Source organism: Pseudophryne corroboree, chromosome 3, assembly GCF_028390025.1.
Source record: "Pseudophryne corroboree isolate aPseCor3 chromosome 3, aPseCor3.hap2, whole genome shotgun sequence".
NCBI classification, from domain to species: Eukaryota; Metazoa; Chordata; class Amphibia; order Anura; family Myobatrachidae; genus Pseudophryne; species Pseudophryne corroboree.
In genome coordinates this window covers 244,237,120-244,264,900 of record NC_086446.1, presented here as the reverse complement: position 1 = coordinate 244,264,900, position 27,781 = coordinate 244,237,120, and the positions used below count along the sequence as shown (strand labels likewise).

General features: G+C 48.7%; 1 protein-coding gene across 1 annotated transcript in view; it reads left to right on the top strand.

Annotated features, from left to right (window-relative positions):
• DPM1 (dolichyl-phosphate mannosyltransferase subunit 1, catalytic) overlaps window positions 1-27,781 on the top strand; it is a 121,076-nt gene that overhangs the window by 17,580 nt on the left and 75,715 nt on the right. The window contains exons 4-5 of the mRNA XM_063958964.1: window positions 13,669-13,745; window positions 14,475-14,500. Of these exons, the coding sequence (XP_063815034.1) occupies window positions 13,669-13,745; window positions 14,475-14,500 (103 nt within the window). The remainder of the gene's footprint in view (window positions 1-13,668; window positions 13,746-14,474; window positions 14,501-27,781) is intronic.

Here is a 27,781-nt window from a genome sequence, read left to right as displayed (position 1 = left end):
GGGCTTTGAGGGACACGTTTCTGGTGGGAAGAACAAAGTTGAAATGCAGTGGCAGTATCTGATGCCAGATACTCAAGGCATCAGAGTCTGAAATGGCTGCAGGGAGCAAGGGAGAGAGGACAGAGCTGACTGGGAGACCAAAGATGGTCTGGAAAAGGAAAGTCTGACAGAAGGGCACACTCCAGATCTACCCAAAACTTTGAATGGGAGAGAAGAAACCAATCGCTCATCCGATTGAGCAAAGCCGCCTCATGGTTGCAAATTAGGTCAAGGAGAGTTAGGCTCCCTTGTCGTTTAATATGGATCATGCCGTGGAAGGCCATCATTGGAGCCCTCTTCATCCACACATAAAAGCATAATTTCTCTGACGTCCTAGTGGATGCTGGGAACTCCGTAAGGACCATGGGGAATAGCGGCTCCGCAGGAGACTGGGCACAAAAGTAAAAGCTTTAGGACTACCCGGTGTGCACTGGCTCCTCCCCCTATGACCCTCCTCCAAGCCTCAGTTAGATTTTTGTGCCCGGCCGAGAAGGGTGCACACTAGGGGCTCTCCTGAGCTTCTTAGTGAAAGTTTAGTTTTAGGTTTTTTATTTTCAGTGAGACCTGCTGGCAACAGGCTCACTGCATCGAGGGACTAAGGGGAGAAGAAGCGAACCTGCCTGCTTGCAGCCAGCTTGGGCTTCTTAGGCTACTGGACACCATTAGCTCCAGAGGGACCGAACACAGGCCCAGCCTCGGAGTCCGGTCCCAGAGCCGCGCCGCCGGCCCCCTTACAGAGCCAGAAGCAAGAAGAGGTCCGGAAAAATCGGCGGCAGAAGACATCAGTCTTCAACAAGGTAGCGCACAGCACTGCAGCTGTGCGCCATTGCTCCTCAGGCACACTTCACACTCCGGTCACTGAGGGTGCAGGGCGCTAGGGGGGGGCGCCCTGAGCAGCAATGTAAAACACCTTGGCTGGCGAAAATACACCACATATAACCCCCAGGGCTATATGGATGTATTTTAACCCCTGCCAGAATTCACCAAAAAGCGGGAGAAAAGGCCGCCGAGAAGGGGGCGGAGCCTATCTCCTCAGCACACGGGCGCCATTTTCCATCACAGCTCCGCTGGAAGGACGTCTCCCTGACTCTCCCCTGCAGTCCTGCACTACAGAAAAGGGTAAAAAAGAGAGGGGGGGCACTAATTTGGCGCAGTTTTGATAATAACAGCAGCTATAAAGGGAAAAGCACGTTATATAGTGGTATTCCTGTCTATATATAGCGCTCTGGTGTGTGCTGGCATACTCTCCCTCTGTCTCCCCAAAGGGCTAGTGGGGTCCTGTCCTCTATTAGAGCATTCCCTGTGTGTGCTGTGTGTCGGTACGTTTGTGTCGACATGTATGAGGAGGAAACTGATGTGGAGGCGGAGCAATTGCCTGTAATGGTGATGTCACCCCCTAGGGGGTCGACACCTGAGTGGATGGGCTTATGGAAGGACTTACGTGACAGTGTCAGCTCTTTACAAAAGACAGTTGCTGACATGAGACAGCCGGCTACTCAGCTTGGGCCTGTCGGGGCGTCTCAAAGGCCATCAGGGGCTCTAAAGCGCCCGTTACCTCAGATGGCAGATACAGATGCCGACACGGATACTGACTCCAGTGTCGACGGTGAAGAGACGAATGTGACTTCCAGTAGGGCCACACGTTACATGATTGAGGCAATGAAAGATGTTTTACACATTTCTGAGATTACAAGTACCACTAAAAAGGGTATTATGTTTGGTGAGAAAAAACTACCCGTAGTTTTTCCTGAATCTGATGAATTAAATGAAGTGTGTGATGAAGCGTGGGTTTCCCCTGATAAAAAACTGATAATTCCTAAAAAGTTATTGGCATCATACCCTTTCTCGCCAAAGGATAGGGCACGTTGGGAAACACCCCTTAGGGTGGATAAAGCGCTCACACGCTTGTCAAAACAGGTGGCACTACCGTCTCCTGATGCGGCCGCCCTTAAGGAACCTGCTGACAGAAAGCAGGAGAATATCCTAAAATGTATATACACACATACTGGTGTTATACTGCGACCAGCAATCGCCTCAGCCTGGATGTGCAGTGCTGGGGTGGCTTGGTCGGATTCCCTGACTGAAAATATTGATACCTTGGATAGGGACAGTATATTACTGACTATATTGCATTTAAAAGATGCATTTTTATATATGCGTGATGCACAGAGGGATATTTGCCGACTGGCATCAAGAGTAAGTGCGCTGTCCATTTCTGCCAGAAGAGGGTTATGGACGAGGCAGTGGTCAGGTGATGCGGATTCCAAAAGGCATATGGAAGTAATTGCCTTATAAAGGGGAGGAGTTATTTGGGGTAGGTCTATCAGACCTGGTGGCCACGGCAACGGCTGGGAAATCCACATTTTTACCCCAGGTAGCCTCTCAACATAAGAAGACGCCGTATTATCAGGCTCAGTCCTTTCGGCCCCATAAGGGCAAGCGGGCAAAAGGCTCCTCTTTTCTGCCCCGTGGCAGAGGAAGAGGAAAAAGGCTGCAGCAGACAGCCAGTTCCCAGGAACAGAAGCCCTCTCCCGCTTCTGCCAAGTCCTCAGCATGACGCTGGGGCTTTACAAGCGGACTCGGGCACGGTGGGGGCCCGTCTCAAGAATTTCAGAGCGCAGTGGGCTCACTCACAAGTGGACCCCTGGATCCTTCAGGTGGTATCTCAGGGGTACAAATTGGAATTCGAGACGTCTCCCCCTCGCCGTTTCCTAAAGTCTGCTTTACCGACGTCTCCCTCCGACAGGGAGGCAGTATTGGAAGCCATTCACAAGCTGTATTCTCAGCAGGTGATAATCAAGGTACCCCTCCTGCAACAGGAAAAGGGGTATTATTCCACGCTGTTGGTATACCGAAGCCGGACGGCTCGGTGAGACCTATTTTAAATCTAAAATCTTTGAACACTTACATACAGAGGTTCAAATTCAAGATGGAGTCACTCAGAGCAGTGATCGCGAACCTGGAAGAAGGGGATTATATGGTGTCATGTCCCAATTTACCCTTCTCATCAAGGGTACCTCAGGTTTGTGGTACAGAACTGCCACTATCAGTTTCAGACGCTGCCGTTTGGATTGTCCACGGCACCCCGGGTCTTTACCAAAGTAATGGCCAAAATGATGATACTCCTCCGAAGGAAAGGAGTTTTAAATTATCCCTTACTTGGACGATCTCCTGATAAGGGCGAGATCCAGGGAACAGTTGGTAGTCGGGTTAGCACTATCGCAAGTAGTGCTGCGGCAGCACGGTTGGATTCTCAATATCCCAAAATCACAGCTGATCCCGACGACTCGTCTTCTATTCCTAGAGATGATCCTGGACACAGTCCAGAAAAAGGTGTTTCTCCCGGAGGAGAAAGCCGGGGAGTTATCCGAGCTAGTCAGAAACCTCCTAAAATCAGGCCAAGTCTCAGTGCATCAATGCACAAGGGTCCTGGGAAAAATGGTGGCTTCCTACGAAGCAATCCCATTTGGCAGATTCCAGAACATTCCAGTGGGACCTGCGGGACAAATGGTCCGGATCGCATCTTCAGATGCATCAGCGGATAACCGTGTCCCCTAGGACAAGGGTGTCTCTCCTGTGGTGGTTGCAGAGTGCTCATCTTCTAGAGGGCCGCAGATTCGGCATTCAGGACTGGGTCCTGGTGACCACGGATGCCAGCCTGCGAGGCTGGGGAGCAGTCACACAGGGAAGAAATTTCCAGGGCTTGGGGTCAAGCCTGGAGACATCACTTCACATAAATATTCTGGAGTTAAGGACCATTTACAATGCTCTAAGCCAAACAAGACCTCTGCTTCAAGGTCAGCCGGTGCTGATCCGCTCGGACAACATCACGGCAGTCGCCCACGTAAACAGACAGGGCGGCACAAGAAGCAGGAGGGCAATGGCAGAAGCTGCAAGGATTCTTCGCTGGGCGGAAAATCATGTAATAGCACTGTCAGCAGTGTTCATTCCGGGAGTGGACACGACCTCCACCCGGGAGAGTGGGGACTTCATCCAGAAGTCTTCCACATGATTGGGAACCGTTGGGAAAAACCAATGGTGGACATGATGGCGTCCCGCCTCAACAAAAAACTGGACAGGTATTACGCCAGGTCAAGGGACCCTCAGGCAATAGCTGTGGACGCTCTGGTAACACCGTGGGTGTACCAGTCGGTGTATGTGTTCCCTCCTCTGCCTCTCATACCCAAGGTACTGAGAATTATAAGACGGAGAGGAGTAAGAACTATACTCGTGGCTCCGGATTGGCCAAGAAGGACTTGGTACCCGGAACTTCAAGAGATGCGCACAGAGGACCCGTGGCCTCTGCCTCTAAGAAGGGACCTGCTTCAGCAAGGACCCTGTCTGTTTCAAGACTTACCGCGGCTGCGTTTGACGGCATGGCGGTTGAACGCCGGATCCTAAAGGAAAAAGGCATTCCTGAGGAAGTCATCCCTACCCTGATCAAAGCCAGGAAGGATGTGACCGCAAAACATTATCACCGCATTTGGCGAAAATATGTTGCGTGGTGTGAGGCCAGGACGGCCCCAACGGAGGAATTTCAACTGGGTCGATTCCTGCATTTCCTGCAAACAGGAGTGTCTATGGGCCTCAAATTGGGGTCCATTAAGGTTCAAATTTCGGCCCTGTAGATTTTCTTCCAGAAAGAACTGGCTTCAGTTCCTGAAGTCCAGACGTTGTCAAGGGAGTGCTGCATATACAGCCTCCTTTTGTGCCTCCAGTGGCACCTTGGGATCTCAATGTAGTTTTGGGGTTCCTCAAATCACATTGGTTTGAACCACTTAAATCTGTAGATTTAAAATATCTCACATGGAAAGTGGCCATGCTGTTGGCCCTGGCTTCGGCCAGGCGCGTGTCAGAATTGGCGGCTTTATCTTGCAAAAGCCCCTATCTGATTTTCCATTCGGACAGGGCGGAATTGAGGACTCGTCCTCAGTTTCTCCCTAAGGTGGTCTCAGCGTTTCACCTGAACCAACCTATTGTGGTGCCTGCGGCTACTAGGGACTTGGAGGACTCCAAGTTGCTAGATGTTGTCAGGACCCTGAAAATATCCTGTATGCACCCAACAAGCTGGGTGCTCCTGCTTCTAAGCAGACTATTGCTCGTTGAATTTGTAGTACAATTCAGCTTGCACATACTGTGGCAGGCCTGCCACAGCCAAAATCAGTAAATGCCCATTCCACAAGGAAGGTGGGCTCATCTTGGGCGGCTACCCAAGGGGTCTCGGCTTTAAAACTTTGCCGAGCAGCTACTTGGTCAGGGGCAAACACGTTTGCAAAATTCTACAAATTTGATACCCTGGCTGAGGAGGACCTGGAGTTCTCTCATTCGGTGCTGCAGAGTCATCCGCACTCTCCCGCCCGTTTGGGAGCTTTGGTATATTCCCCATGGTCCTTACGGAGTTCCCAGCATCCACTAGGACGTCAGAGAAAATAAGAATTTACTTACCAATAATTCTATTTCTCGTAGTCCGTAGTGGATGCTGGGCGCCCATCCCAAGTGCGGATTGTCTGCAATACTTGTACATAGTTATTGTTAACTAAATCGGGTTATTGTTGTAGTGAGCCATCTTCCTAGAGGCTCCTCTGTTATCATACTGTTAACTGGGTTCAGATCACAGGTTGTACGGTGTGATTGGTGTGGCTGGTATGAGTCTTACCCGGGATTCAAAAATCCTTCCTTATTGTGTACGCTCGTCCGGGCACAGTATCCTAACTGAGGCTTGGAGGAGGGTCATAGGGGGAGGAGCCAGTGCACACCGGGTAGTCCTAAAGCTTTTACTTTTGTGCCCAGTCTCCTGCGGAGCCGTTATTCCCCATGGTCCTTACGGAGTTCCCAGCATCCACTACGGACTACGAGAAATAGAATTATCGGTAAGTAAATTCTTATTTTTTTTTTTTTTTTTTTTTTTTTTTATAGTCTAAAAATTTACAGGGTACAGCATATGGGCTAGCACGGAACAAACACATTACCTTTGGTAATGGCATCATATTAAATGCCGTAAACCAGCCTAACCATGAGCCCTCGTGGTTCTTCTAGGCATTAGTCACTGTTGTCATTTGGACAAGTAAAGGGGTATAACTTATTCTCAAAGATCATGTCTGCTCGGATTTTTAAAGCACTAATAATATAAAAGGCAAAACCGACTTGTTTTGCCTTTTTTTTACTGACTGGCGCTTTAAAAATGTGGACACGCTATCCAGAATCCTACCCCTGCCTGCATCTCTAAAGGTGCATACACACAGATAGATTTGGCAAACGATCCAATATCGTTAATGATTTCCAGGACAAACTATTTGGTGTCCAATAGTGAACGATTCGACAAACGTTAGATCTTTAACGATTATCGTGTACACAAAAATACACATGGTTGATCTTGTCTTGGGTAAAATTTAAACAAAGGGTGCTGCTGAAGTAGGGGATATAAAAAGCACCTACCATTATAGCTCTGTGCAGTTCTGCTGTAGGTGAGGCTTGGTTTATACCTGCTTTTGACTGCTGAACTGCACTGCTTTGATTAGCTTGCTAACAAAGTGTGTTGAGTTGCTTTGGCATGAGGGACACAGTGTGCAGAGTCATGGGGGACATTGCATAAACAATGCGGGCCAGTGACTGGGGGACTTTACACAGGTATGGCACACATTGGTGGACAGTGAAAAATACATTGCTGCAAGATTTATAAATACATTGGTGGCCAGCAGCCTTTCAGCAACATGTACTTACATGCTGCTTGTAGAATCTGAATACAAAACCGATGAACTGCTGTCTATGTCTCTTCTCCATCCAGCCTGGCACAGAATGAGGAAATGATGGTGGGGAGTGGTTAGGTTTGAACACAGTGCAGAAGATTGATCTATGATCTTTCTGCATGCATGAAAGATCATATACTCCTGTAAACAATTGGCGGGTATGCGCATCGGCGGATATATCTTTCTCTTACGTCCTAGAGGATGCTGGGGACTCCGTAAGGACCATGGGGTATAGACTGGCTCCGCAGGAGATAGGGCACCTAAAAAGAACTTTGACTATGGGTATGCACTGGCTCCTCCCTCTATGCCCCTCCTCCAGACCTCAGTTAGATCTTGTGCCCAGAGGAGAATGGGTGCACTGCAGAGAGCTCTCCAGAGTTTTCTGTGGAAAAATAATTTTTATTTTTTTTTATTTTCAGGGAGTCCTGTTGGCAACAGGCTCCCTGCATCGTGGGACCGAGGAGAGAGAAGCAGAGCAGGCTTGTCAAGTTGGGCACTGTTTCTAAGGCTACTGGACACCATTAGCTCCAGAGGGAGTCGGAACACAGGTCTCACCTGGGGTTCGTCCCGGAGCCGCGCCGCCGTCCTCCTCACAGATGCCGAAGATAGAAGCCGGGTGAGTATGAGAAGGCAGAAGACTTCATAGGCGGCAGAAGACATCAGATCTTCAAGAGGTAAGGCCATTGCTCCCATTCACACACACAGAGCAGCACTGAAGGGTGCAGGGCGCAGGGGGGGGGCGCCCTGGGCAGCAATAAACCTCACATTTGGGCACTGACAAGGTAGATTAGGCAGCTGGGCAGTAATTCTACGATCCCCCGCCATTTTCTATAAAAAAAATCACCGGGACCGAAGCCCGTCGGGTGGGCGGAGCTTGATCCCCAGCACTAACCAGCGCCATTTTCTCCACAGAAGCTGCATGAGGAAAACGCTGGCTCCCTGGTCTCTCCCCTGCTGAACATTCAGGCTGGAAAAAAGAGGAGGGGGGCATTTTGAGCGCAGTGAGTGGGAATCTGGTCATTATATATATATATATATATATATATATATATATATATATATATATATATATATATATATATATATATATATATATATATATATATATATATATATATAATCTAATCTATATCGCGCTATCTGGTCATATTTTTCCAGTGTTATTAAGCGCTGGGTGTGTGCTGGCATACTCTCTCTCTGTCTCTCCTAAGGGCCTGGTTGGGGTTTTGTCCCCTTATAGGTTAATCCTGGGGTGTGTGGGGTGTCGGTGCGTGTGTGCCGACATGTCTGAGGCGGAAGGCTTCTCCAAGGAGGAGGTGGAGCAAATGAGTGGTGTCCCCGTCGGTTGTGCAGACTCCAGATTGGATGGACATGTGGCATATGTTGAATGCAAGTGTGGCATCTTTACATAAAAAGCTTGATAAGGCTGATTTAGGGGAGACATCAGGGGGTCAATCCTCAGATTGGACCGACTCACAGGGCCCGTCGGGGTCTCAAAAGCGTCCCTTAACACAAGACACTACTACCGACACGGATTCTGATTCCAGTGTCGACTATGACGAAGTAAAACTGCACCCTAGGGTGACTAAAACCATTCAGTGTATGTTTGTGGCAATAAGGGATGTGTTGCATATTGAGGATGAACCCTCGGTCCCCGACACAAGGGTACACATGTTTAAGGGAAAGAAACAGATTATTAATTTTCCCGCATCTCATGAATTAAATGAATTCTTTGGAAAAGCTTGGGAGACTCCGGATAAGAGACCGCAGATCCCCAAAAGAATGTATATTGCATACCCTTTCCCTAAGCAGGACAGGGAGATTTGGGAATCACCCCCCACTGTGGACAAAGCCCTGACGCGCTTGTCCAAGAAAGTGGCGCTACCGTCTCCTGACACAGCAGCCCTTAAGGACCCTGCAGATCGCAGGCAAGAAACTACCTTAAAGTGTATTTATTCTCATACGGGTGCTGTGCTAAGACCGACAATTGCGTCGGCATGGGTGTGTAGCGCAATTGCAGCTTGGACAGATGAGCTGACGGATCAATTTGATAATATGGATAAGGATACTATATTCCTAACTCTAGCCCATATTAAAGACGCAGTCTTATTTATGAGGGATGCTCAAAGGGACAATGGATTGCTAGCTTCTAGGGCCAATGCCATGTCTGTCTCAGCGAGAAGATCCTCATGGACTCGCCAATGGACGGGTGATGCGGATTCCAAGAAACATATGGAAGTACTACCCTACAAGGGTGATGTATTGTTTGGGGATGGGCTGACGGACCTGGTTTCCACAGCCACAGCAGGTAAATAATTTTTTTTTTACCTTATATACCCCAACAGCAAAAGAAAGTAACACCCTATCAGATGCAGTCCTTTCGGTCGCACAAGTCCAAAAGAGGTCGGGGATCCTCTTTCCTCGCCAGAGGTAGGGGTAGAGGCAAGAGAGCACCTGCTTCGGCAGGTGCCCAGGAACCAAAGTCCTCCCCGGCTGCTCCAAAACCCACAGCAGGACGCTGGGGCTCCCCTGAGGGAGTCCGCACCGGTGGGGGCACGTCTTCGACTTTTCAGTCAGGCCTGGGTCAGTTCGGACCTGAATCCCTGGGTGTTGGAAATAGTTTCCCACGGTTACAAATTGGAATTCGAGGAGGTGCCCCCGCGCCGATTTTTCAAATCGACCCTACCAGCTTCCACATCGGAAAGGGATGTAGTGTTAGCTGCAATTCAAACGCTGTGTATACAGCAAGTGATAATCAAGGTTCCCCTGCACCCGCAGGGAAGAGGTTACTATTCAACCCTATTGTGGTCCCGAAACCGGACGTTTCGGTCAGACCTATTTTGAATCTGAAATCCCTAAACCTGTACATAAGAAGATTCAAATTCAAAATGGAATCTCTCAGAGCGAAAATAGCCAACATGGAGGAGGGGGAGTTTATGGTGTCTCTGGACATAAAGGATGCGTACCTTCATGTCCCCATATATGCCCCCCATCAGGAATACCTGAGATTCGCTGTACAGGATTGTTATTACCAATTTCAGACGTTGCCGTTTGGACTCTCCACGGCCCCGAGGATTTTCACCAAGATAATGGCGGAAATGATGGTGGTCCTGTGCAAGCATGGAGTCACAATTTTCCCATACTTGGACGATCTCCTGATAAAAGCGAGATCAAGGGAGAAATTGCTGAACAGAGTGGCGCTCTCGTTGAGAGTGCTCCAGCAACACGGTTGGATTCTAAATCTGCCGAAGTCACAGTTGATTCCGACAACTCGACTACCGTTCCTAGGTATGATACTGGATACGGAACAAATGAAGGTCTTCCTCCCAATAGAGAAAGCCCAAGACATACAGAACATGGTCAGAGACCTGCTAAAACCGAAAAGGGTGTCAGTTCACCAATGCACTCGAGTTCTGGGGAAAATGGTGGCGGCCTACGAGGCCATTCACTTCGGCAGGTTCCATGCAAGGACTTTTCAATGGGACCTTCTGGACAAGTGGTCCGGGTCCCATCTGCACTTACATCGGAAAATAACTCTGTCCCCAGGGACCAGAGTGTCCCTCCTGTGGTGGTTGCAAAGTGCTCACCTCCTGGAGGGTCGCAGGTTCGGAATTCAGGATTGGATCCTGGTTACCACGGACGCGAGCCTCCGAGGATGGGGAGCGGTCACACAGGGAAAACATTTTCAGGGTCTTTGGTCAGACCAGGAGTCCTGTCTACACATCAATGTGTTGGAACTCAGGGCCATTTACAACGGCCTTCGACAAGCGGAGAGTTGTCTTCGAAACCTACCGGTTCTGATTCAATCAGACAATGTCACAGCAGTGGCTCATGTGAACCGCCAAGGCGGGACAAAAAGCAGAGTCGCGATGGCAGAAGCCACAAGGATCCTTCGCTGGGCGGAAAATCATGTAAGCGCTCTGTCAGCTGTCTTCATTCCGGGAGTGGACAACTGGGAAGCAGACTTCCTCAGCAGACACGATCTCCATCCAGGAGAGTGGGGACTTCATCAAGAAGTCTTTGCAGACGTAACACGTCTTTGGGGAACTCCTCAAATAGACATGATGGCGTCACGCCTCAACAAAAAACTTCAGAGGTACTGCGCCAGGTCTCGGTACCCTCAGGCAATAGCAGTGGACACTCTGGTAACACCGTGGGTGTTCAAATCGGTCTACGTGTTTCCTCCTCTCATCACAAAAGTGTTGAGGATCATAAGACGAAGAAGAGTACGAACGATACTCGTTGTTCCAGACTGGCCTCGAAGGGCCTGGTACTCTGATCTACAAGAGATGCTCACAGGAGATCCCTGGCCTCTTCCTCTGAGGGAAGACCTGTTGCAGCAGGGGCCCTGTGTATTTCAAGACTTACCGCGGTTACGTTTGACGGCATGGCGGTTGAACGCCGAATCCTAGCGAAAAAGGGGATTCCGGAAGAGGTCATCCCTACGTTAATAAAGGCTAGGAAGGAGGTGACAATAAAACATTATCACCGTATCTGGCGAAAGTATGTGTCTTGGTGTGAGACCAAGAATGCACCTACGGAAGATTTTCATCTGGGTCGTCTTCTCCACTTCCTACAGACAGGAGTGGATATGGGCCTGAAATTAGGCTCTGTTAAGGTACAGATTTCGTCCCTCTCGATTTTCTTTCAGAAGGAATTGGCTTCTCTTCCAGAAGTCCAGACGTTTGTAAAGGGAGTGCTGCACATCCAGCCCCCTTTTGTGCCTCCAGTGGCACCATGGGACCTGAACGTGGTGTTGCATTTCCTAAAATCACACTGGTTTGAACCGCTTAACAAGGTTGAGTTAAAATTTCTTACCTGGAAGGTGGTCATGTTGTTGGCCTTAGCATCAGCAAGGCGAGTGTCAGAATTGGCGGCTTTGTCACACAAGAGCCCCTACTTGATTTTTCATGTGGATCGAGCTGAATTGAGGACACGTCCGCAATTTTTGCCTAAAGTGATTTCTTCGTTCCATATGAATCAACCTATTGTGGTGCCTGTGGCTACAAGTGACCTGGAGGATTCCAGATCCCTGGACGTAGTCAAGGCCTTAAAAATTTATGTAGCCAGTACGGCTAGAATTAGGAAAACAGAGGCTCTGTTTATCCTGTATGCGGCCAATAAGATTGGCGCTCCTGCTTCGAAGCAGACTATAGCTCGCTGGTTCTGTAATACGATTCACCAGGCTCACTCTACGGCTGGATTGCCGGTACCAAATTCGGTTAAGGCCCATTCCACTAGGAAGGTGGGCTCTTCTTGGGCGGCTGCCCGAGGCGTCTCGGCTTTACAACTTTGCCGAGCGGCGACTTGGTCGGGGTCAAACACTTTTGCTAAATTCTACAAGTTTGATACCCTGGCTGATGAGGACCTAGCGTTTGCTCAGTCGGTGCTGCAGAGTCATACGCACTCTCCCGCCCGATTGGATGCTTTGGTATAAACCCCATGGTCCTTACGGAGTCCCCAGCATCCTCTAGGACGTAAGAGAAAATAAGATTTTAACCTACCGGTAAATCTATTTCTCCTAGTCCGTAGAGGATGCTGGGCGCCCGTCCCAGTGCGGAAACTCTGCAAGACTTGTATATAGTTGTTGCTTACATAAGGGTTATGTTACAGTTGACATCGGTCTTGGACCGTTACTGTAGTTTGTTCATACTGTTAACTGGTTATGTATGTTCCAGGTTACATGGTATGATTGGTGTGGGCTGGTATGAATCTTGCCCTTGGATTGCTAAATCCTGCCTTGTATTGTCCATCTCCTCTGGGCACAGTTCTCTAACTGAGGTCTGGAGGAGGGGCATAGAGGGAGGAGCCAGTGCACACCCATAGTCAAAGTTCTTTTTAGGTGCCCTATCTCCTGCGGAGCCCGTCTATACCCCATGGTCCTTACGGAGTCCCCAGCATCCTCTACGGACTAGTAGAAATAGATTTACCGGTAGGTTTAAAATCTTATTTTCATACACACATAAACGATTTGAAAGATTGGTCTTTTTGATCGATCGGGAACGCCCACATCTTTTGCTAAATCTATCCGTGTGTATGCACCTTAAGGCTATTGCATAAGCCACCTGATGTGTAATTATAATGTTGTATCGTCGTCGTGGCAATGCTGCTGAGCTGGGAGCATATGAGAAAAGGGAGGGGCCTGAATTGCACATCCTATTACCAATGATATCAAGAGGTGCTATCATGCTGAGGCTTCTAATACTATGCTGGAGGAAAAGAGATGCAGATGCACACTCTGAGCACTAAGAACGCTGATAGTAAAATAAACCCTCACAATTAACATGGAGTTTAATTGAAGTTCTTAGCACACATTTGCGCAAATATGCGGGCCCATGTACCGCGGCCAGGTGACTTCATCACATGGGTCCCTGACATTCCTAATACTAGAACATTCTATAAATTTATTCAGGTCCTAAATAAATTTATAGCCTGAATAAATTTAGAGAATGTGATAGTATTAGGAATGTTAGGGACCCATGTAATGAAGTCACCTGGCCGCGGTACATGGGCCCGCATATTTGCGCAATTGTGTGCTAAGAACTTCAATTATACTCCATTTTAATTGTGAGGGTTTATATACATTATTTTTACTATCAGTGTTCTTAGTGCTAAGAGTGTGCATCTGCATTTCTCCTCCTGGGAGCATATGAGGGAGCCTTTGTTCCTGCTGTAAGCCACTATGTAAGTTAATGGGTGTCGTCACAGCAGAGGCCGATAGGTGGAAAGTAAACGCCTATACTGTATATATGTATATCCCCCTGCTCTGAAGACTACAGCATGAAAATGGAGATCTCCACTTTTATATTACTTTTGTTTACATTGTCCTTTTTCATATACTAACCTGTGCATGGGGGTTTATGCTGTGCTCTGTATACCCTAGGAACTGCATATATTCATGGGATGCAACATGCGTCTGGGAACTTCATTATTATTATGGATGCAGATCTCTCCCACCACGTATGTACTGCTAAATGATTGCTTACAAACTATCTTTTCACTTCAAAACTTTTTAGTTTTGTCAGGTATATTTGTAATGTACACAGCCCTCAGTGCCAGATGTGCCCCCCCAGTGCCAGATGTGCCCCCCCCCCCAGTGCCAGATGTGCCCCCCCAGTGCCAGATGTGCCCCCCCAGTGCCAGTTTATTACGTACCCTCCATCGCTCCCGCGCTGTCTTCTGAAGGAGGGACATGGAGGGCACAGCGCGCGGCTCTCCTGTGTCCCTCCTGCATCTCCAGCGGCGTGTGTGTGTTAAAGGAAGTGCCGGTTCGTGCACTTCCTTTAACACACACGCTGCTGCCGCCGGAGACGCAGGAGGGACACAGGAGAGCCGTGCGCTGTGCCCTCCGTGTCCCTCCTACAACTGACTCGAATATAAGCCGAAGTGGCTTTTTCAGCACAAACAAAGGTGCTGAAAAAGTCGGCTTATACTCTAGTATATACGGTAAGTATGACTTTCGTTTTTTCACAATACGGTTGTTTTTGGGCTGTAAGGTGACACCCTTTTTTTTTATATTTAGCTGATCTTTGTTGGGCCGGGTTTTGTTTGTTTTTCAGAAATGTTTTCATCATAATTAAAGTTATGCCAAATTATATAGCATGTCCATATTTTTTAGAATTCCCTGTAAACAACGTATGATTAATGTTTTATTGAATTGTTTAGTAACTTTTCATGTGTTACTTGCAGCCTAAATTCATTCCGGAGTTTATAAAGTGAGTATAATCAATCTGTCTGTGTGAATACTAAAATAAATGTTTACTGCATAAGAGAGAAGGGTTCCCACGCTGTAAATACTTTGTCGATCACCTATGGTATACAGGCCTGAACTAGTAGCTGCCTCTGTCTGTAAACTGTTATATAAAGGCTCTAATACCCCTTTCAGACCACCACCTTGTAACCCGGGTTATTTCACATGAGCGTGCCGTAACCCGGGTTGTTGTGCGGTCTGAAAGGTGCCAGGGAAATATCCTGGGTCGAGCAACCCATTATTTCAACTTTGCCATATTTGAGGGGAATGCCCAACACTGTTCCAGTTGGATCGCTGTTTTGAAGATGTATAACTGTTGCTGAAGGAGCTAATTGGAATTGCTACCTGTACATCACATCCTTCAGCTCCATATTGGGTCCGCAGATGTCCCAGCCACTATAAGTAATGGATGCTGCGGTATTGAGAGAACAAAGGTACCATTCTGTACTGGTGTAGGGGGGATGTAGTTATGATCCTGGCGGTCAGCATACAGATGCAGGGATCCCGCCCGCCAGAATGACGACAGGGAGCCCAGGACTATTCCCACTCGTGGATGTCCACTACACCCATAGAGTGGGAACAGAACCTGTAGCGAGCCACCGAGCCCGCAGCATGACGAGCACAGCGAGCCTGCAAGGGGCTTAGTTGTGCTCGGCATTCTGGCGGCTGAGATCCGAACGTCGGTAGGCTGACTGCCGGGATACTGACCGCTGGTCACCCGTACCCAACACGTGTAGAGTCTGTGCAACATAATTCCTATATTTAATTTCCTGTTCATTCTCATTTCTCTATCGTCCTAAGTGGATGCTGGGGTTCCTGAAAGGACCATGGGGAATAGCGGCTCCGCAGGAGACAGGGCACAAAAAAGTAAAGCTTTACTAGGTCAGGTGGTGTGCACTGGCTCCTCCCCCTATGACCCTCCTCCAGACTCCAGTTAGATTTTGTGCCCGAACGAGAAGGGTGCAATCTAGGTGGCTCTCCTAAAGAGCTGCTTAGAGAAAGTTTAGTTTAGGTTTTTTTCTTTACAGTGAGTCCTGCTGGCAACAGGATCACTGCAACGTGGGACTTAGGGGGAAAGTAGTAAACTCACCTGCATGCAGAGTGGATTTGCTGCTTGGCTACTGGACACCATTAGCTCCAGAGGGATCGAACACAGGCCCAGCCGTGGAGTCCGGTCCCGGAGCCGCGCCGCCGACCCCCTTGCAGATGCTGAAGCGTGAAGAGGTCCGGAAACCGGCGGCTGAAGACTCCTCAGTCTTCATAAGGTAGCGCACAGCACTGCAGCTGTGCGCCATTTTCCTCTCAGCACACTTCACTGGGCAGTCACTGAGGGTGCAGAGCGCTGGGGGGGGGCGCTCTGAGAGGCAAATATAAACCTTATACAAGGCTAAAAATACCTCACATATAGCCCATAGGGGCTATATGGAGATATTTAACCCCTGCCTGACTGGAAAAATAGCGGGAGAAGAACCCGCCGAAAAAGAGGCGGGGCCTATCTCCTCAGCACACGGCGCCATTTTCTGTCACAGCTCCGCTGGTCAGAACGGCTCCCAGGTCTCTCCCCTGCACTGCACTACAGAAACAGGGTAAAACAGAGAGGGGGGGCACATTAATGGCTATATATATATATATTAAAGCAGCTATAAGGGAGCACTTAATATAAGGATATCCCTTGTATATATAGCGCTTTGTGGTGTGTGCTGGCAGACTCTCCCTCTGTCTCCCCAAAAGGGCTAGTGGGTCCTGTCTTCATTAGAGCATTCCCTGTGAGTTTGCGGTGTGTGTCGGTACGTGGTGTCGACATGTATGAGGACGATATTGGTGTGGAGGCGGAGCAATTGCCAAATATGCAGATGTCACCCCCCAGGGGGTCGACACCAGAATGGATGCCTTTATTTGTGGAATTACGTGATGGTTTATCTTCCCTTAAACAGTCAGTTGAGGACATGAGGCGGCCGGACAATCAATTAATGCCTGTCCAGGCGCCTCAAACACCGTCAGGGGCTGTAAAACGCCCTTTGCCTCAGTCGGTCGACACAGACCCAGACACGGGCACTGATTCCAGTGACGACGGTAGAAATTCAAACGTATTTTCCAGTAGGGCCACACGTTATATGATTTTGGCAATGAAGGAGACGTTACATTTAGCTGATACTACAGATACCGTAAAACAGGGTATTATGTATGGTGTGAAAAAACTACAAACAGTTTTTCCTGAATCAGAAGAATTAAATGACGTGTGTGATGAAGCGTGGGTTGCTCCTGATAAAAAGTTGATAATTTCAAAAAAGTTATTGGCATTATACCCTTTCCCGCCAGAGGTTAGGGCGCGCTGGGAAACACCCCCTAAGGTGGACAAGGCGCTCACACGCTTATCCAAACAAGTGGCGTTACCCTCTCCTGAGACGGCCGCACTTAAGGATCCATCAGATAGAAAGATGGAAGTTATTCAAAAGAATATATACACACATGCAGGTGTTATACTACGACCAGCTATAGCAACTGCCTGGATGTGCAGTGCTGGAGTAGTTTGGTCAGAATCCCTGATTGAAAATATTGATACCCTAGATAGGGACAATGTTTTACTGTCGTTAGAACAAATAAAGGATGCATTTATCTATATGCGTGATGCACAGAGGGATATTTGCACACTGGCATCTCGGGTGAGTGCTATGTCCATTTCAGCCAGAAGAGCCTTATGGACACGACAGTGGACAGGCGATGCGGATTCAAAACGTCACATGGAGGTTTTGCCGTATAAAGGGGAGGAGTTATTTGGAGTTGGTCTATCAGACTTGGTGGCCACGGCTACTGCCGGGAAATCCACTTTTTTACCTCAAGTCACTCCCCAACAGAGAAAGGCACCGACTTTTCAACCGCAGCCTTTTCGCTCCTACAAAAATAAGAGAGCAAAGGGCTTGTCGTACCTGCCACGAGGCAGAGGAAGAGGGAAGAGACACCAACAGGCAGCTCCTTCCCAGGAACAGAAGCCCTCCCCGGCTCCTGCAAAAACCTCAGCATGACGCTGGGGCCTCTCAAGCGGACTCGGGGACAGTGGGGGGCCGTCTCAAAAATTACAGCGCGCAGTGGGCTCACTCGCAGGTAGACCCCTGGATCCTGCAGATAATATCTCAGGGGTACAGGTTGGAATTAGAGACGGATCCTCCTCATCGTTTCCTGAAGTCTGCCTTACCAACCGTCTCTTCCGAAAGGGAGAGGGTGTTGGAAGCCATTCACAAGCTGTACGCTCAGCAGGTGATAGTCAAAGTACCCCTATTACAACAAGGAAAGGGGTATTATTCCACTCTATTTGTGGTACCGAAGCCGGATGGCTCGGTAAGGCCTATTCTAAATCTGAAGTCCTTGAACCTCTACATAAAAAAGTTCAAGTTCAAGATGGAGTCACTCAGAGCAGTGATAGCGAACCTGGAAGAAGGGGACTTTATGGTATCCTTGGACATCAAGGATGCGTATCTACACGTTCCGATTTACCCCGCACACCAGGGGTACCTCAGGTTCATTGTTCAAAACTGTCACTATCAGTTTCAGACGCTGCCGTTCGGATTGTCCACGGCGCCTCGGGTCGTTACCAAGGTAATGGCCGAGATGATGATTCTTCTTCGAAGAAAAGGCGTATTAGTTATCCCATACTTGGACGATCTCCTAATAAGGGCAAGGTCCAGAGAACAGCTGGAGACAGCTTTAGCACTATCTCAAGAGGTGCTAAGACAACACGGGTGGATTCTGAATATTCCAAAATCCCATTTAATCCCGACAACTCGTCTGCTGTTCCTAGGAATGATTCTGGACACGGTTCAGAAAAAGGTTTTCCTTCCAGAGGAAAAAGCCAAGGAGTTATCCGATCTGGTCAGGAACCTCCTAAAACCAGGAAAAGTGTCAGTACATCAATGCACAAGAGTCCTGGGAAAAATGGTGGCTTCTTACGAAGCAATTCCATTCGGCAGATTCCATGCAAGAATATTCCAAAGGGATCTGTTGGACAAATGGTCAGGGTCGCATCTGCAGATGCACCTGCGAATAACCCTGTCACCAAAGACAAGGGTGTCACTTCTGTGGTGGTTGCAGAAGGCTCACCTATTAGAAGGCCGCAGATTCGGCATTCAGGATTGGATCCTGGTGACCACGGACGCCAGCCTGAGAGGCTGGGGAGCAGTCACACAAGGAAGAAACTTCCAGGGAGTATGGACGAGTCTGGAAAAGTCTCTTCACATAAACATTCTGGAACTAAGAGCAATCTACAATGCTCTAAGCCAGGCGGAACTTCTCCTGCAAGGAAAGCCGGTGTTGATTCAGTCGGACAACATCACGGCGGTCGCCCATGTAAACAGGCAGGGCGGCACAAGAAGCAGGAGTGCAATGGCAGAAGCTGCCAAGATTCTTCGCTGGGCGGAGAATCACGTGATAGCACTGTCAGCAGTGTTCATCCCGGGCGTGGACAACTGGGAAGCAGACTTCCTCAGCAGACACGATCTTCATCCGGGAGAGTGGGGTCTACATCCAGAAGTCTTCAACATGTTAATAGACCGTTGGGAAAGACCAATTGTAGACATGATGGCGTCTCGCCTCAACAAGAAACTGGACAAATATTGCGCCAGGTCAAGAGATCCACAGGCAATAGCTGTGGACGCACTGGTAACTCCTTGGGTGTACCAGTCAGTGTATGTGTTTCCTCCTCTGCCGCTCATACCAAAGGTATTGAAGATCATACGGCAAAGAAGAGTAAGAACAATACTAGTGGTTCCGGATTGGCCGAGAAGGACTTGGTATCCGGAACTTCAAGAGATGCTCACGGACGAACCGTGGCCTCTACCTCTGAGAAGGGACCTGCTACAGCAGGGTCCCTGTCTTTTTCAAGACTTACCGCGGCTGCGTTTGACGGCATGGCGGTTGAACGCCAGATCCTAAAAGGGAAAGGCATTCCAGAAGAAGTCATTCCTACCTTGATTAAGGCACGGAAGGAAGTCACCGTGAAACATTATCACCGCATTTGGCGAAAATATGTAGCGTGGTGCGAGGATCGGAGGGTTCCGACGGAGGAATTCCAACTGGGTCGTTTCCTACATTTCCTGCAATCAGGATTATCTATGGGTCTCAAATTGGGATCCATTAAGGTTCAAATTTCGGCCCTGTCAATATTCTTCCAAAAAGAATTGGCCTCTGTCCCTGAGGTCCAGACTTTTGTCAAGGGAGTACTGCATATACAGCCTCCTGTGGTACCTCCGGTGGCACCGTGGGATCTAAATGTAGTTTTAGATTTCCTCAAATCCCATTGGTTTGAACCATTGAAAAAGGTGGATTTGAAATATCTCACATTGAAAGTGACTATGTTACTAGCCCTGGCCTCTGCCAGGAGAGTATCTGAATTGGCGGCTTTATCTTATAAAAGTCCTTATCTAATCTTCCATTCGGATAGGGCAGAACTGCGGACTCGTCCGCATTTTCTCCCTAAAGTGGTATCAGCATTTCATCTGAACCAACCTATTGTGGTGCCTGCGGCCACTAGCGACTTGGAGGACTCCAAGTTGTTGGACGTTGTCAGAGCCTTAAAAATATACATTGCAAGGACGGCTGGAGTCAGAAAATCTGACTCGCTGTTTATATTGTATGCACCCAACAAGTTGGGCGCACCTGCTTCTAAGCAGTCGATTGCTCGTTGGATTTGTAACACAATTCAACTTGCACATTCTGTGGCAGGCCTGCCACAGCCTAAAACTGTAAAAGCCCACTCCACAAGGAAGGTGGGCTCATCTTGGGCGGCTGCCCGAGGGGTCTCGGCATTACAACTCTGCCGAGCAGCTACGTGGTCGGGGGAGAACACGTTTGTAAAATTTTACAAATTTGATACCCTGGCAAAGGAGGACCTGGAGTTCTCTCATTCGGTGCTGCAGAGTCATCCGCACTCTCCCGCCCGTTTGGGAGCTTTGGTATAATCCCCATGGTCCTTTCAGGAACCCCAGCATCCACTTAGGACGATAGAGAAAATAAGAATTTACTTACCGATAATTCTATTTCTCGGAGTCCGTAGTGGATGCTGGGCGCCCATCCCAAGTGCGGATTGTCTGCAATACTTGTACATAGTTATTGTTAACTAATTCGGGTTATTGTTAAGGAGCCATCTTTAAGAGGCCCTTTCTGTTGTCATACTGTTAACTGGGTTTAGATCACAAGTTGTACGGTGTGATTGGTGTGGCTGGTATGAGTCTTACCCGGGATTCAAAATGCCTCCCTTATTGTGTATGCTCGTCCGGGCACAGTACCTAACTGGAGTCTGGAGGAGGGTCATAGGGGGAGGAGCCAGTGCACACCACCTGACCTAGTAAAGCTTTACTTTTTTGTGCCCTGTCTCCTGCGGAGCCGCTATTCCCCATGGTCCTTTCAGGAACCCCAGCATCCACTACGGACTCCGAGAAATAGAATTATCGGTAAGTAAATTCTTATTTTCTCTAGCATCAATAAGGGATATTGGGGACAGATTAGTACGATTGGGTATAGACTGGTCCAAAGGAGCCAGTGCACTTTTAAATTTCTTCAACTGGGTGTGCTGGCTCTTCCCCTCTATGCTCCCTTCCACAGGCAGTTTAGAAAAAAGTGTCCTCAGGAGAGGATGCACACTCTGCAAGCTCCAGAGTTTTTCTTCAATTTTATTTAAACTTTTACTTATTTTGGTATGCTGTTTGGGCAACAGCATACCTGCGCCGTGGGAGTTAGAGGGGATGGTCACCAGCCTCATGAGGTGCTGAACCGCCTCCCTGCTGCAGGACCACCGTCCTAAGGGGCTGTTTGTTCAGCGGGGCACTGCCGCACACCGGGGGCCCCGGTTCATTGTGCGGCAGAAGCGTGGGTGAGGCATACTGGTCCCTCCTGGTGGGGACCCGCGGGTGCCCCTGCGTGAGACTGGCGGGAGGTGTGTTGTACCAAGCATTTATGTGAGGCTACATAGCCAGTATAAAACTTATTAGTAGCTCCTGCGCCATAGTGGGGGGCAGAGCTACATCAGAACGGTCTCAGTGGCATTTTGGCGCCTTCCTCTGCATAAGCAGCAGCAGCCTCACACAGCTCCTCCATAACTGTCACAGGATCACTAGTACCGGATGTAGAGGTGGAGAGCCGCTATTAGTGCACAGTTTACATTCCTCTGGGGAGTTTTCTGTACAGCGGTATAACTGTTATCTATTACTACATAAAACGCTGACCGTCTCACTGGGGCTGTACAGCGATGGGTGCGATGGTGTCCTCTCTTCTGTATCTCCTCTCACATGCAATAGGGCAGGCTTGTATTGTATTCAGTCTGTGTTGTATGTGTATTGTTTCTGTATTTCATTGTGGTGAAACGCAAGTCATGCAATGTATGTAATGCCAGATTCTCCCCTATTTCATCGGGCTCCATATCCTGTGAGCAGTGTAGTCAGTCATCACAAAATGCTAATAACATGGAGGAGAGTCCAGAGCCTTCCTGGTTGGGAAATATAAATACTATGATGTCAATATGTCATCTCGGCTCGCTGCCAATGCCAACAAGAACTGCAACAAGAAATAGCTAGCCTAACTGCCAAGGCTGATGCTTCCATCCCCTGCTCTCTACTACAGGTGCAACAAAATGTGCTTTACCTGCAATTTTATCAGATTCTGACGCTGTATAGGTGTATGGGGATCCCATAAGTGGGGATTCCACCCCTACGCAGGGTATAAAACCCCTCATATTGGTCATACGGGATGTATTAAAGCTCCTCCTGGAGGAAGCTACTAATCAGCAGTCATTTTTTTTACTCCCTCAAGACAAACTGACAGTAACTTTTCCTGATTCCAAGTAATTGGATGATTTATTTAAATTAGCTTTGAAAAATCCAGATGAAAAATATCAGGTGTCCAGAAGGTTTTTAAATACCTTCTCATTTGCCCCTGAAGGCTGAAAATTCTGGGAACAATCTCCAGCAGTAGACGTCTCAGTCTCTCGCCTTTCTAAAAAGGAGGTGCTCCCTGCTCCGGGCTCTTTTACGGTAAAGGACCCAGGGGATAGGAAAATGGAGACCACTCTGAAATCTATCTACACTGCTGCAGGTGTAGCTCAAAGACCGGTCATTGCTGGTTGCTGGATGACGCATGCCATTCATACATGGGCTACTCAGATTCAAGAGGGTCTTTCGGGTGATATGACCTTGGTTACTACTGTAACTTTCCTAAAACACATTCAGGACATGGCAAGAGTCCTCTATGACTCCCTTTAAAGAGATTGGAAATATAAATGCTGGAACCACTGCCATGGCTGTGTCTGCACGCAGAGCCATATGGTTGTGTCAGTGGATGGCAGATGCTGACTCCAAATGTAATGTGGAATCCCTTCCCTTCACAGGTGAATGGCTCTTCGGAGCTGAATTGGATGCATGGATCTCCAAAGCTACTGCTGAAAAATCCACGTTTCTCCCTTCTGGGGCTCCGCCTGCTAGGCATACCTACCCGGGACCGTCTACTCAGTCCTTTTCGGTCCTCCAGATTTCGTTCTAGGGCCCGGGGTGCCTCCAATGCAGCTAGAGTCTCCAGAGGTAAGCCTAAGAAATCAGCCGTTGCTGGCTCTCTGGTACAAAGCACCAGTTCAGCTTCCACAAAGACTTCGGCATGACGGTGCCCACCCACCCCGAGGGGATCTCGTGGTGGGAGCTCGGTTACATCACTACAGCCACATCTGGGACAGTTCCTGCCAACCGGCTTGCCAGTTTTGGAAGATATGCGCGTTACGCTACTACTGGCCATCGATAAGTTTGTGCAGTCCCAGGTCATTGTTCCAGTACCCCTGCTACAGCAAGGACAAGGTTACTACTCCAGTCTGTTTGTAGTGCCAAAACCAGACTGGTCTGTGAGACCCATTTTGAATCTGAAGTCCTTGAATCCTTACCTGAAGGTTTTCAAATTCAAGATGGAATCTTTTGAGAGCGGTGATCGCGGGCCTGGAACAACAGGAATTCCTCATGTCCCTGGATATCAAGGACACCTACCTACATATCCCAATGTGGCCTCCTCATCAGGCCTATCTGCGGTTTGTCCTATAACCCCTCCAATTGGACATCCTGAACAAGTGGTCCAGTTCACATCTTCAGATGCACCGGATGATTCAGCGATCACCCCATTGCAGGATTTCACTCCTGTGGTGGTTACAGTCTTCCAACCTGCTGGAAGGTCGACGATTCAGGATTGGACCCTCCTCACGACGGATGTGAGCATCAGAGGATGGGGAGCTGTCACCCAGGGTGCGCAGTTCCAGGGCAGGTGGTCTGCCCAAGAGGCCCTACTTCCGATCAACATTCTGGAACTTCGGGCTATCTACAATGCTCTGATTTCAGGCCTTCCCTCTACTCAGGGATCAGGCAATCCAGGTTCAGTCTGACAACGCCACGGCAGAGGCATACATCAATCGTCTGGAAACGACAAAAAGCAGGTCCTGCATGTGAGAAGTGTCAAAAATACTTCTCTGGGCGAAAAGAAATGCAAGAGCGCTGTCCGCAATTTTCGTTCCAGGAGTGGACAGCTGGGAAGCGGGCTTCCTGGGTCGCCACGACCTCCACCCGGGGGAATGGGGATTACACCCTCAGGTGTTTCAACAGATTGTCGACAGGTGGGGATACCCGCATATCGACATGATGGCGTCTCGCCTCAACAGGAAACTTCGCTGCTACTGCTCGCGAACCAGAGACCCTCAGGTCTTGCCAGCTGGTCTACCTGTTCCCTCCGATTCCGTTGATCCCAAGGGTGTTCCAGCGGATCAGACATCTGAGTACAAGAAATCCTGATTGCGCCAGATTGGCCCCAAAGGGCGTAGTACGCAGCTCTTCTTCTGGACATGTCCATATAACACCCTTGGCCTCTGCCGCTAAGGATCTTCAGCAAGGGCCGTTCGTCTGCCCAGACTTACGGCGGCTTCGTTTGACGGTATAGAAGTTGAACGGAACATCCTAGCTCACAAAGGGCTTTCCAAAAAAGTTGTTGCCGCTATGGTGCAAGCCAGAAAACCTGTGACTTCTAAACACTATCATCCTATCTGGAGGAGATATGTCTCTTGGTGCCTGGAACGCACGTATCCGCCTGCGAAGTTTCACTTGGGACATTTCCTCCATTTCCTGCAGGCTGGTGTGGATAAGGTCGTACGTCTGGGTTCCGTTTCAGCTTTCTCAATTTTCTTTCAATTTTCTTTCAGAAGAAATTGGCTGTGTTACCAGAAGTTCAGACCTTCTTACAAGGGGTACTCCACATACTGTATACTCCCTTTGTGCCGCCTACGGCACCCTGGGCTTTGGATGTAGCGTTGAAATTTCTACAGTCCTCCTGGTTTGAGTCTCTGATGACGGTAGAAAACAAGTACCTCACATGGAAGACAGTGATGTTATTGGCCCTGGCTTCTGCTAGACGCGTCTCAGAATTGGGGGCCTTATCGTGTAAAAGTCCCTACTTGGTCTTTTACGAGGACACAGCGGTGCTCCGGACTAGAAAGCAGTTCCTGCCGAAGGTTGTCTCCGCATTCCACCTGAATCAACCTATTGTGGTTCCGTCCTGTTCTGACGCTTCGGCTCCTCTGGAGTCTTTGGATGTTGTGCGTGCTTTAAAGATCTATGTCAGGCGCACTGCTCGGGTCAGGTAGACGGATTCCTTATTTATGCTTTATGATGTGCAGAAGAAAGGGTTGTCCTGCTTCAAAGCAGACCATTGCTCGCTGGATTAGGTTTATTATCCAGCAAGACTATGTGTCGGCAGCTTTACCTGTTCCTTCGTCTCTGAAGGCCCACTCTACAAGGTCACCGGGCTCTTGCTGCACGTGGAGTCTCGGCCTTGCAACTATGGGTTTGGGAAGGGGGGGGGGGGGCTTTAGGGAGGGAGAACACATTTTTTTTTTTTGGGGTGAAATTCTACAAATTTGATACCCTGGCCAAAGAGGATTCTCAGTTTGGGCAGGCGGTGCTGCAGCAGTCTCTGCACGTTCCCGCCCGTTCTGGAAGCTTTGGGACGTCCCCTCACACTAATCTGTCCCCAATATCCCTTATGGATGCTAAAGAAAATAGGTTTTTAAATACCTACCGGTATATCCTCTTCTCATAGTCCATAAGGGATATTGGGCGCCCGTCTCTGAGCAGTGACTTTCTGCAGGTTCTCTATTATGTGTTACCTGTTCAGCTGTAACTGTTTTCTGCTGCCAGCTGTTGCTGGCCCAGTTATGTTATGGTGTGCTGGTGTGTAAATCTCGCAACACTTATTGTTATGTTCCTTCTCTCAAGTATGTCCTTTCTCCTTCTGGCACTGTTTTACCTATAAGGGAGCATAGAGGGGAGGAGCCAGCACACCCAGTGGAAGAATTTTTTTTTTTTTTTTTATCCTTTGGACCCATCTATACCCCATCGTACTAATCTGTCCCCAATATCCCTTATGGCCTACGAGAAAAGGATTTACCGGTAGGTATTTAAAATGCTATTTTTGCATTTTAGGCTTAGTGGTCCTTCATTGGTACACTGCTGCATAATATATTACATATTTTCCTGTAGTTAACAAGGTAAATTAAATGTAAGTAATGGCTGCAGCAATAACATGTAAAAATTGCCAAGCAATGTCCCACAATACTATACAGGCAAAAATCAGCACTGGGAAAATATTGTTTCTGCTGATCTCTTGAATGTCTCTGTGCTTTATTTCTATGTAGTGGTTGTAAATTACGTCCATGGGATCAATCCAATTAGGTGCGAGTTGGGTCCTGCAATCCGCTCTCATGGCAAACTTGCACTACGATTTTAATTTGCAATCCAATTCCAGACTTGCATTGCTGTTTCAGAGGAAAGTCACATGCGCACACCCTGTATAGGGGAAACAGGGTAAATGTCAAGGTGAAAATATCAGGATACAGGGCAGAACCTCTGATACACCCCTCCGTATAAATGGTTTACACTGTAACTTGGAGCCGGTGAGGTTCCAGGAGCAAAGAGTTGTATCATGTCTCAGATGACATGGTGCACTTCCTGTATTTCACTGCCATCTTCTGGCCACTGTATGTTCAGGGTTCAGCATTTAGAATTAAATATATTTCTCTAACGTCCTAAGTGGATGCTGGGGACTCCGTCAGGACCATGGGGATTAGCGGCTCCGCAGGAGACAGGGCACAAAAATAAAGCTTTAGGATCAGGTGGTGTGCACTGGCTCCTCCCCCTATGACCCTCCTCCAAGCCTCAGTTAGGTTTTTGTGCCCGTCCGAGCAGGGTGCAATCTAGGTGGCTCTCCTAAAGAGCTGCTTAGAAAAAGTTTTTTATGTTTTTTATTTTCAGTGAGTCCTGCTGGCAACAGGCTCACTGCATCGAGGGGAGAGAATTTCAACTCACCTGCGTGCAGGATGGATTGGATTCTTAGGCTACTGGACACCATTAGCTCCAGAGGGAGTCGGAACACAGGTCTCACCCTGGGGTTCGTCCCGGAGCCGCGCCGCCGACCCCCCTTGCAGATGCCGAAGTTGAAGAGGTCCAGAAACAGGCGGCAGAAGACTTTCAGTCTTCATAAGGTAGCGCACAGCACTGCAGCTGTGCGCCATTGTTGTCAGCACACTTCATACCAGCGGTCACTGAGGGTGCAGGGCGCTGGGGGGGGGGCGCTCTGGGCAGCAATGTATTATACCTTTTTTATGGCTAAAATACATCACATATAGCCCTTGAGGCTATATGGATGTATTTAACCCCTGCCAGATCTCACAAACTCCGGGAGAAGAGCCCGCCGTTTTAGGGGGCGGGGCCTATTCTCCTCAGCACACGGCGCCATTTTCCTGCTCAGCTCTGCTGAGAGGAAGGCTCCCAGGCTCTCCCCTGCACTGCACTACAGAAACAGGGTTAAAACAGAGAGGGGGGGCACTTATTTGGCGATATGATTACATATGTGAAAATGCTATAAGGGAAAACACTTGTATAAGGGGTTGTCCCTGTATAATTATAGCGTTTTTGGTGTGTGCTGGCAAACTCTCCCTCTGTCTCCCCAAAGGGCTAGTGGGGTCCTGTCCTCTATCAGAGCATTCCCTGTGTGTGTGCTGTGTGTCGGTACGTGTGTGTCGACATGTAGGAGGACGATGTTGGTGAGGAGGCGGAGCAAATTGCCTGTATGGGTGATGTCACTCTCTAGGGAGTCGACACCGGAATGGATGGCTTATTTAGGAATTACGTGATAATGTCAACACGATGCAAGGTCGGTTGACGACATGAGACGGCCGGCAAAC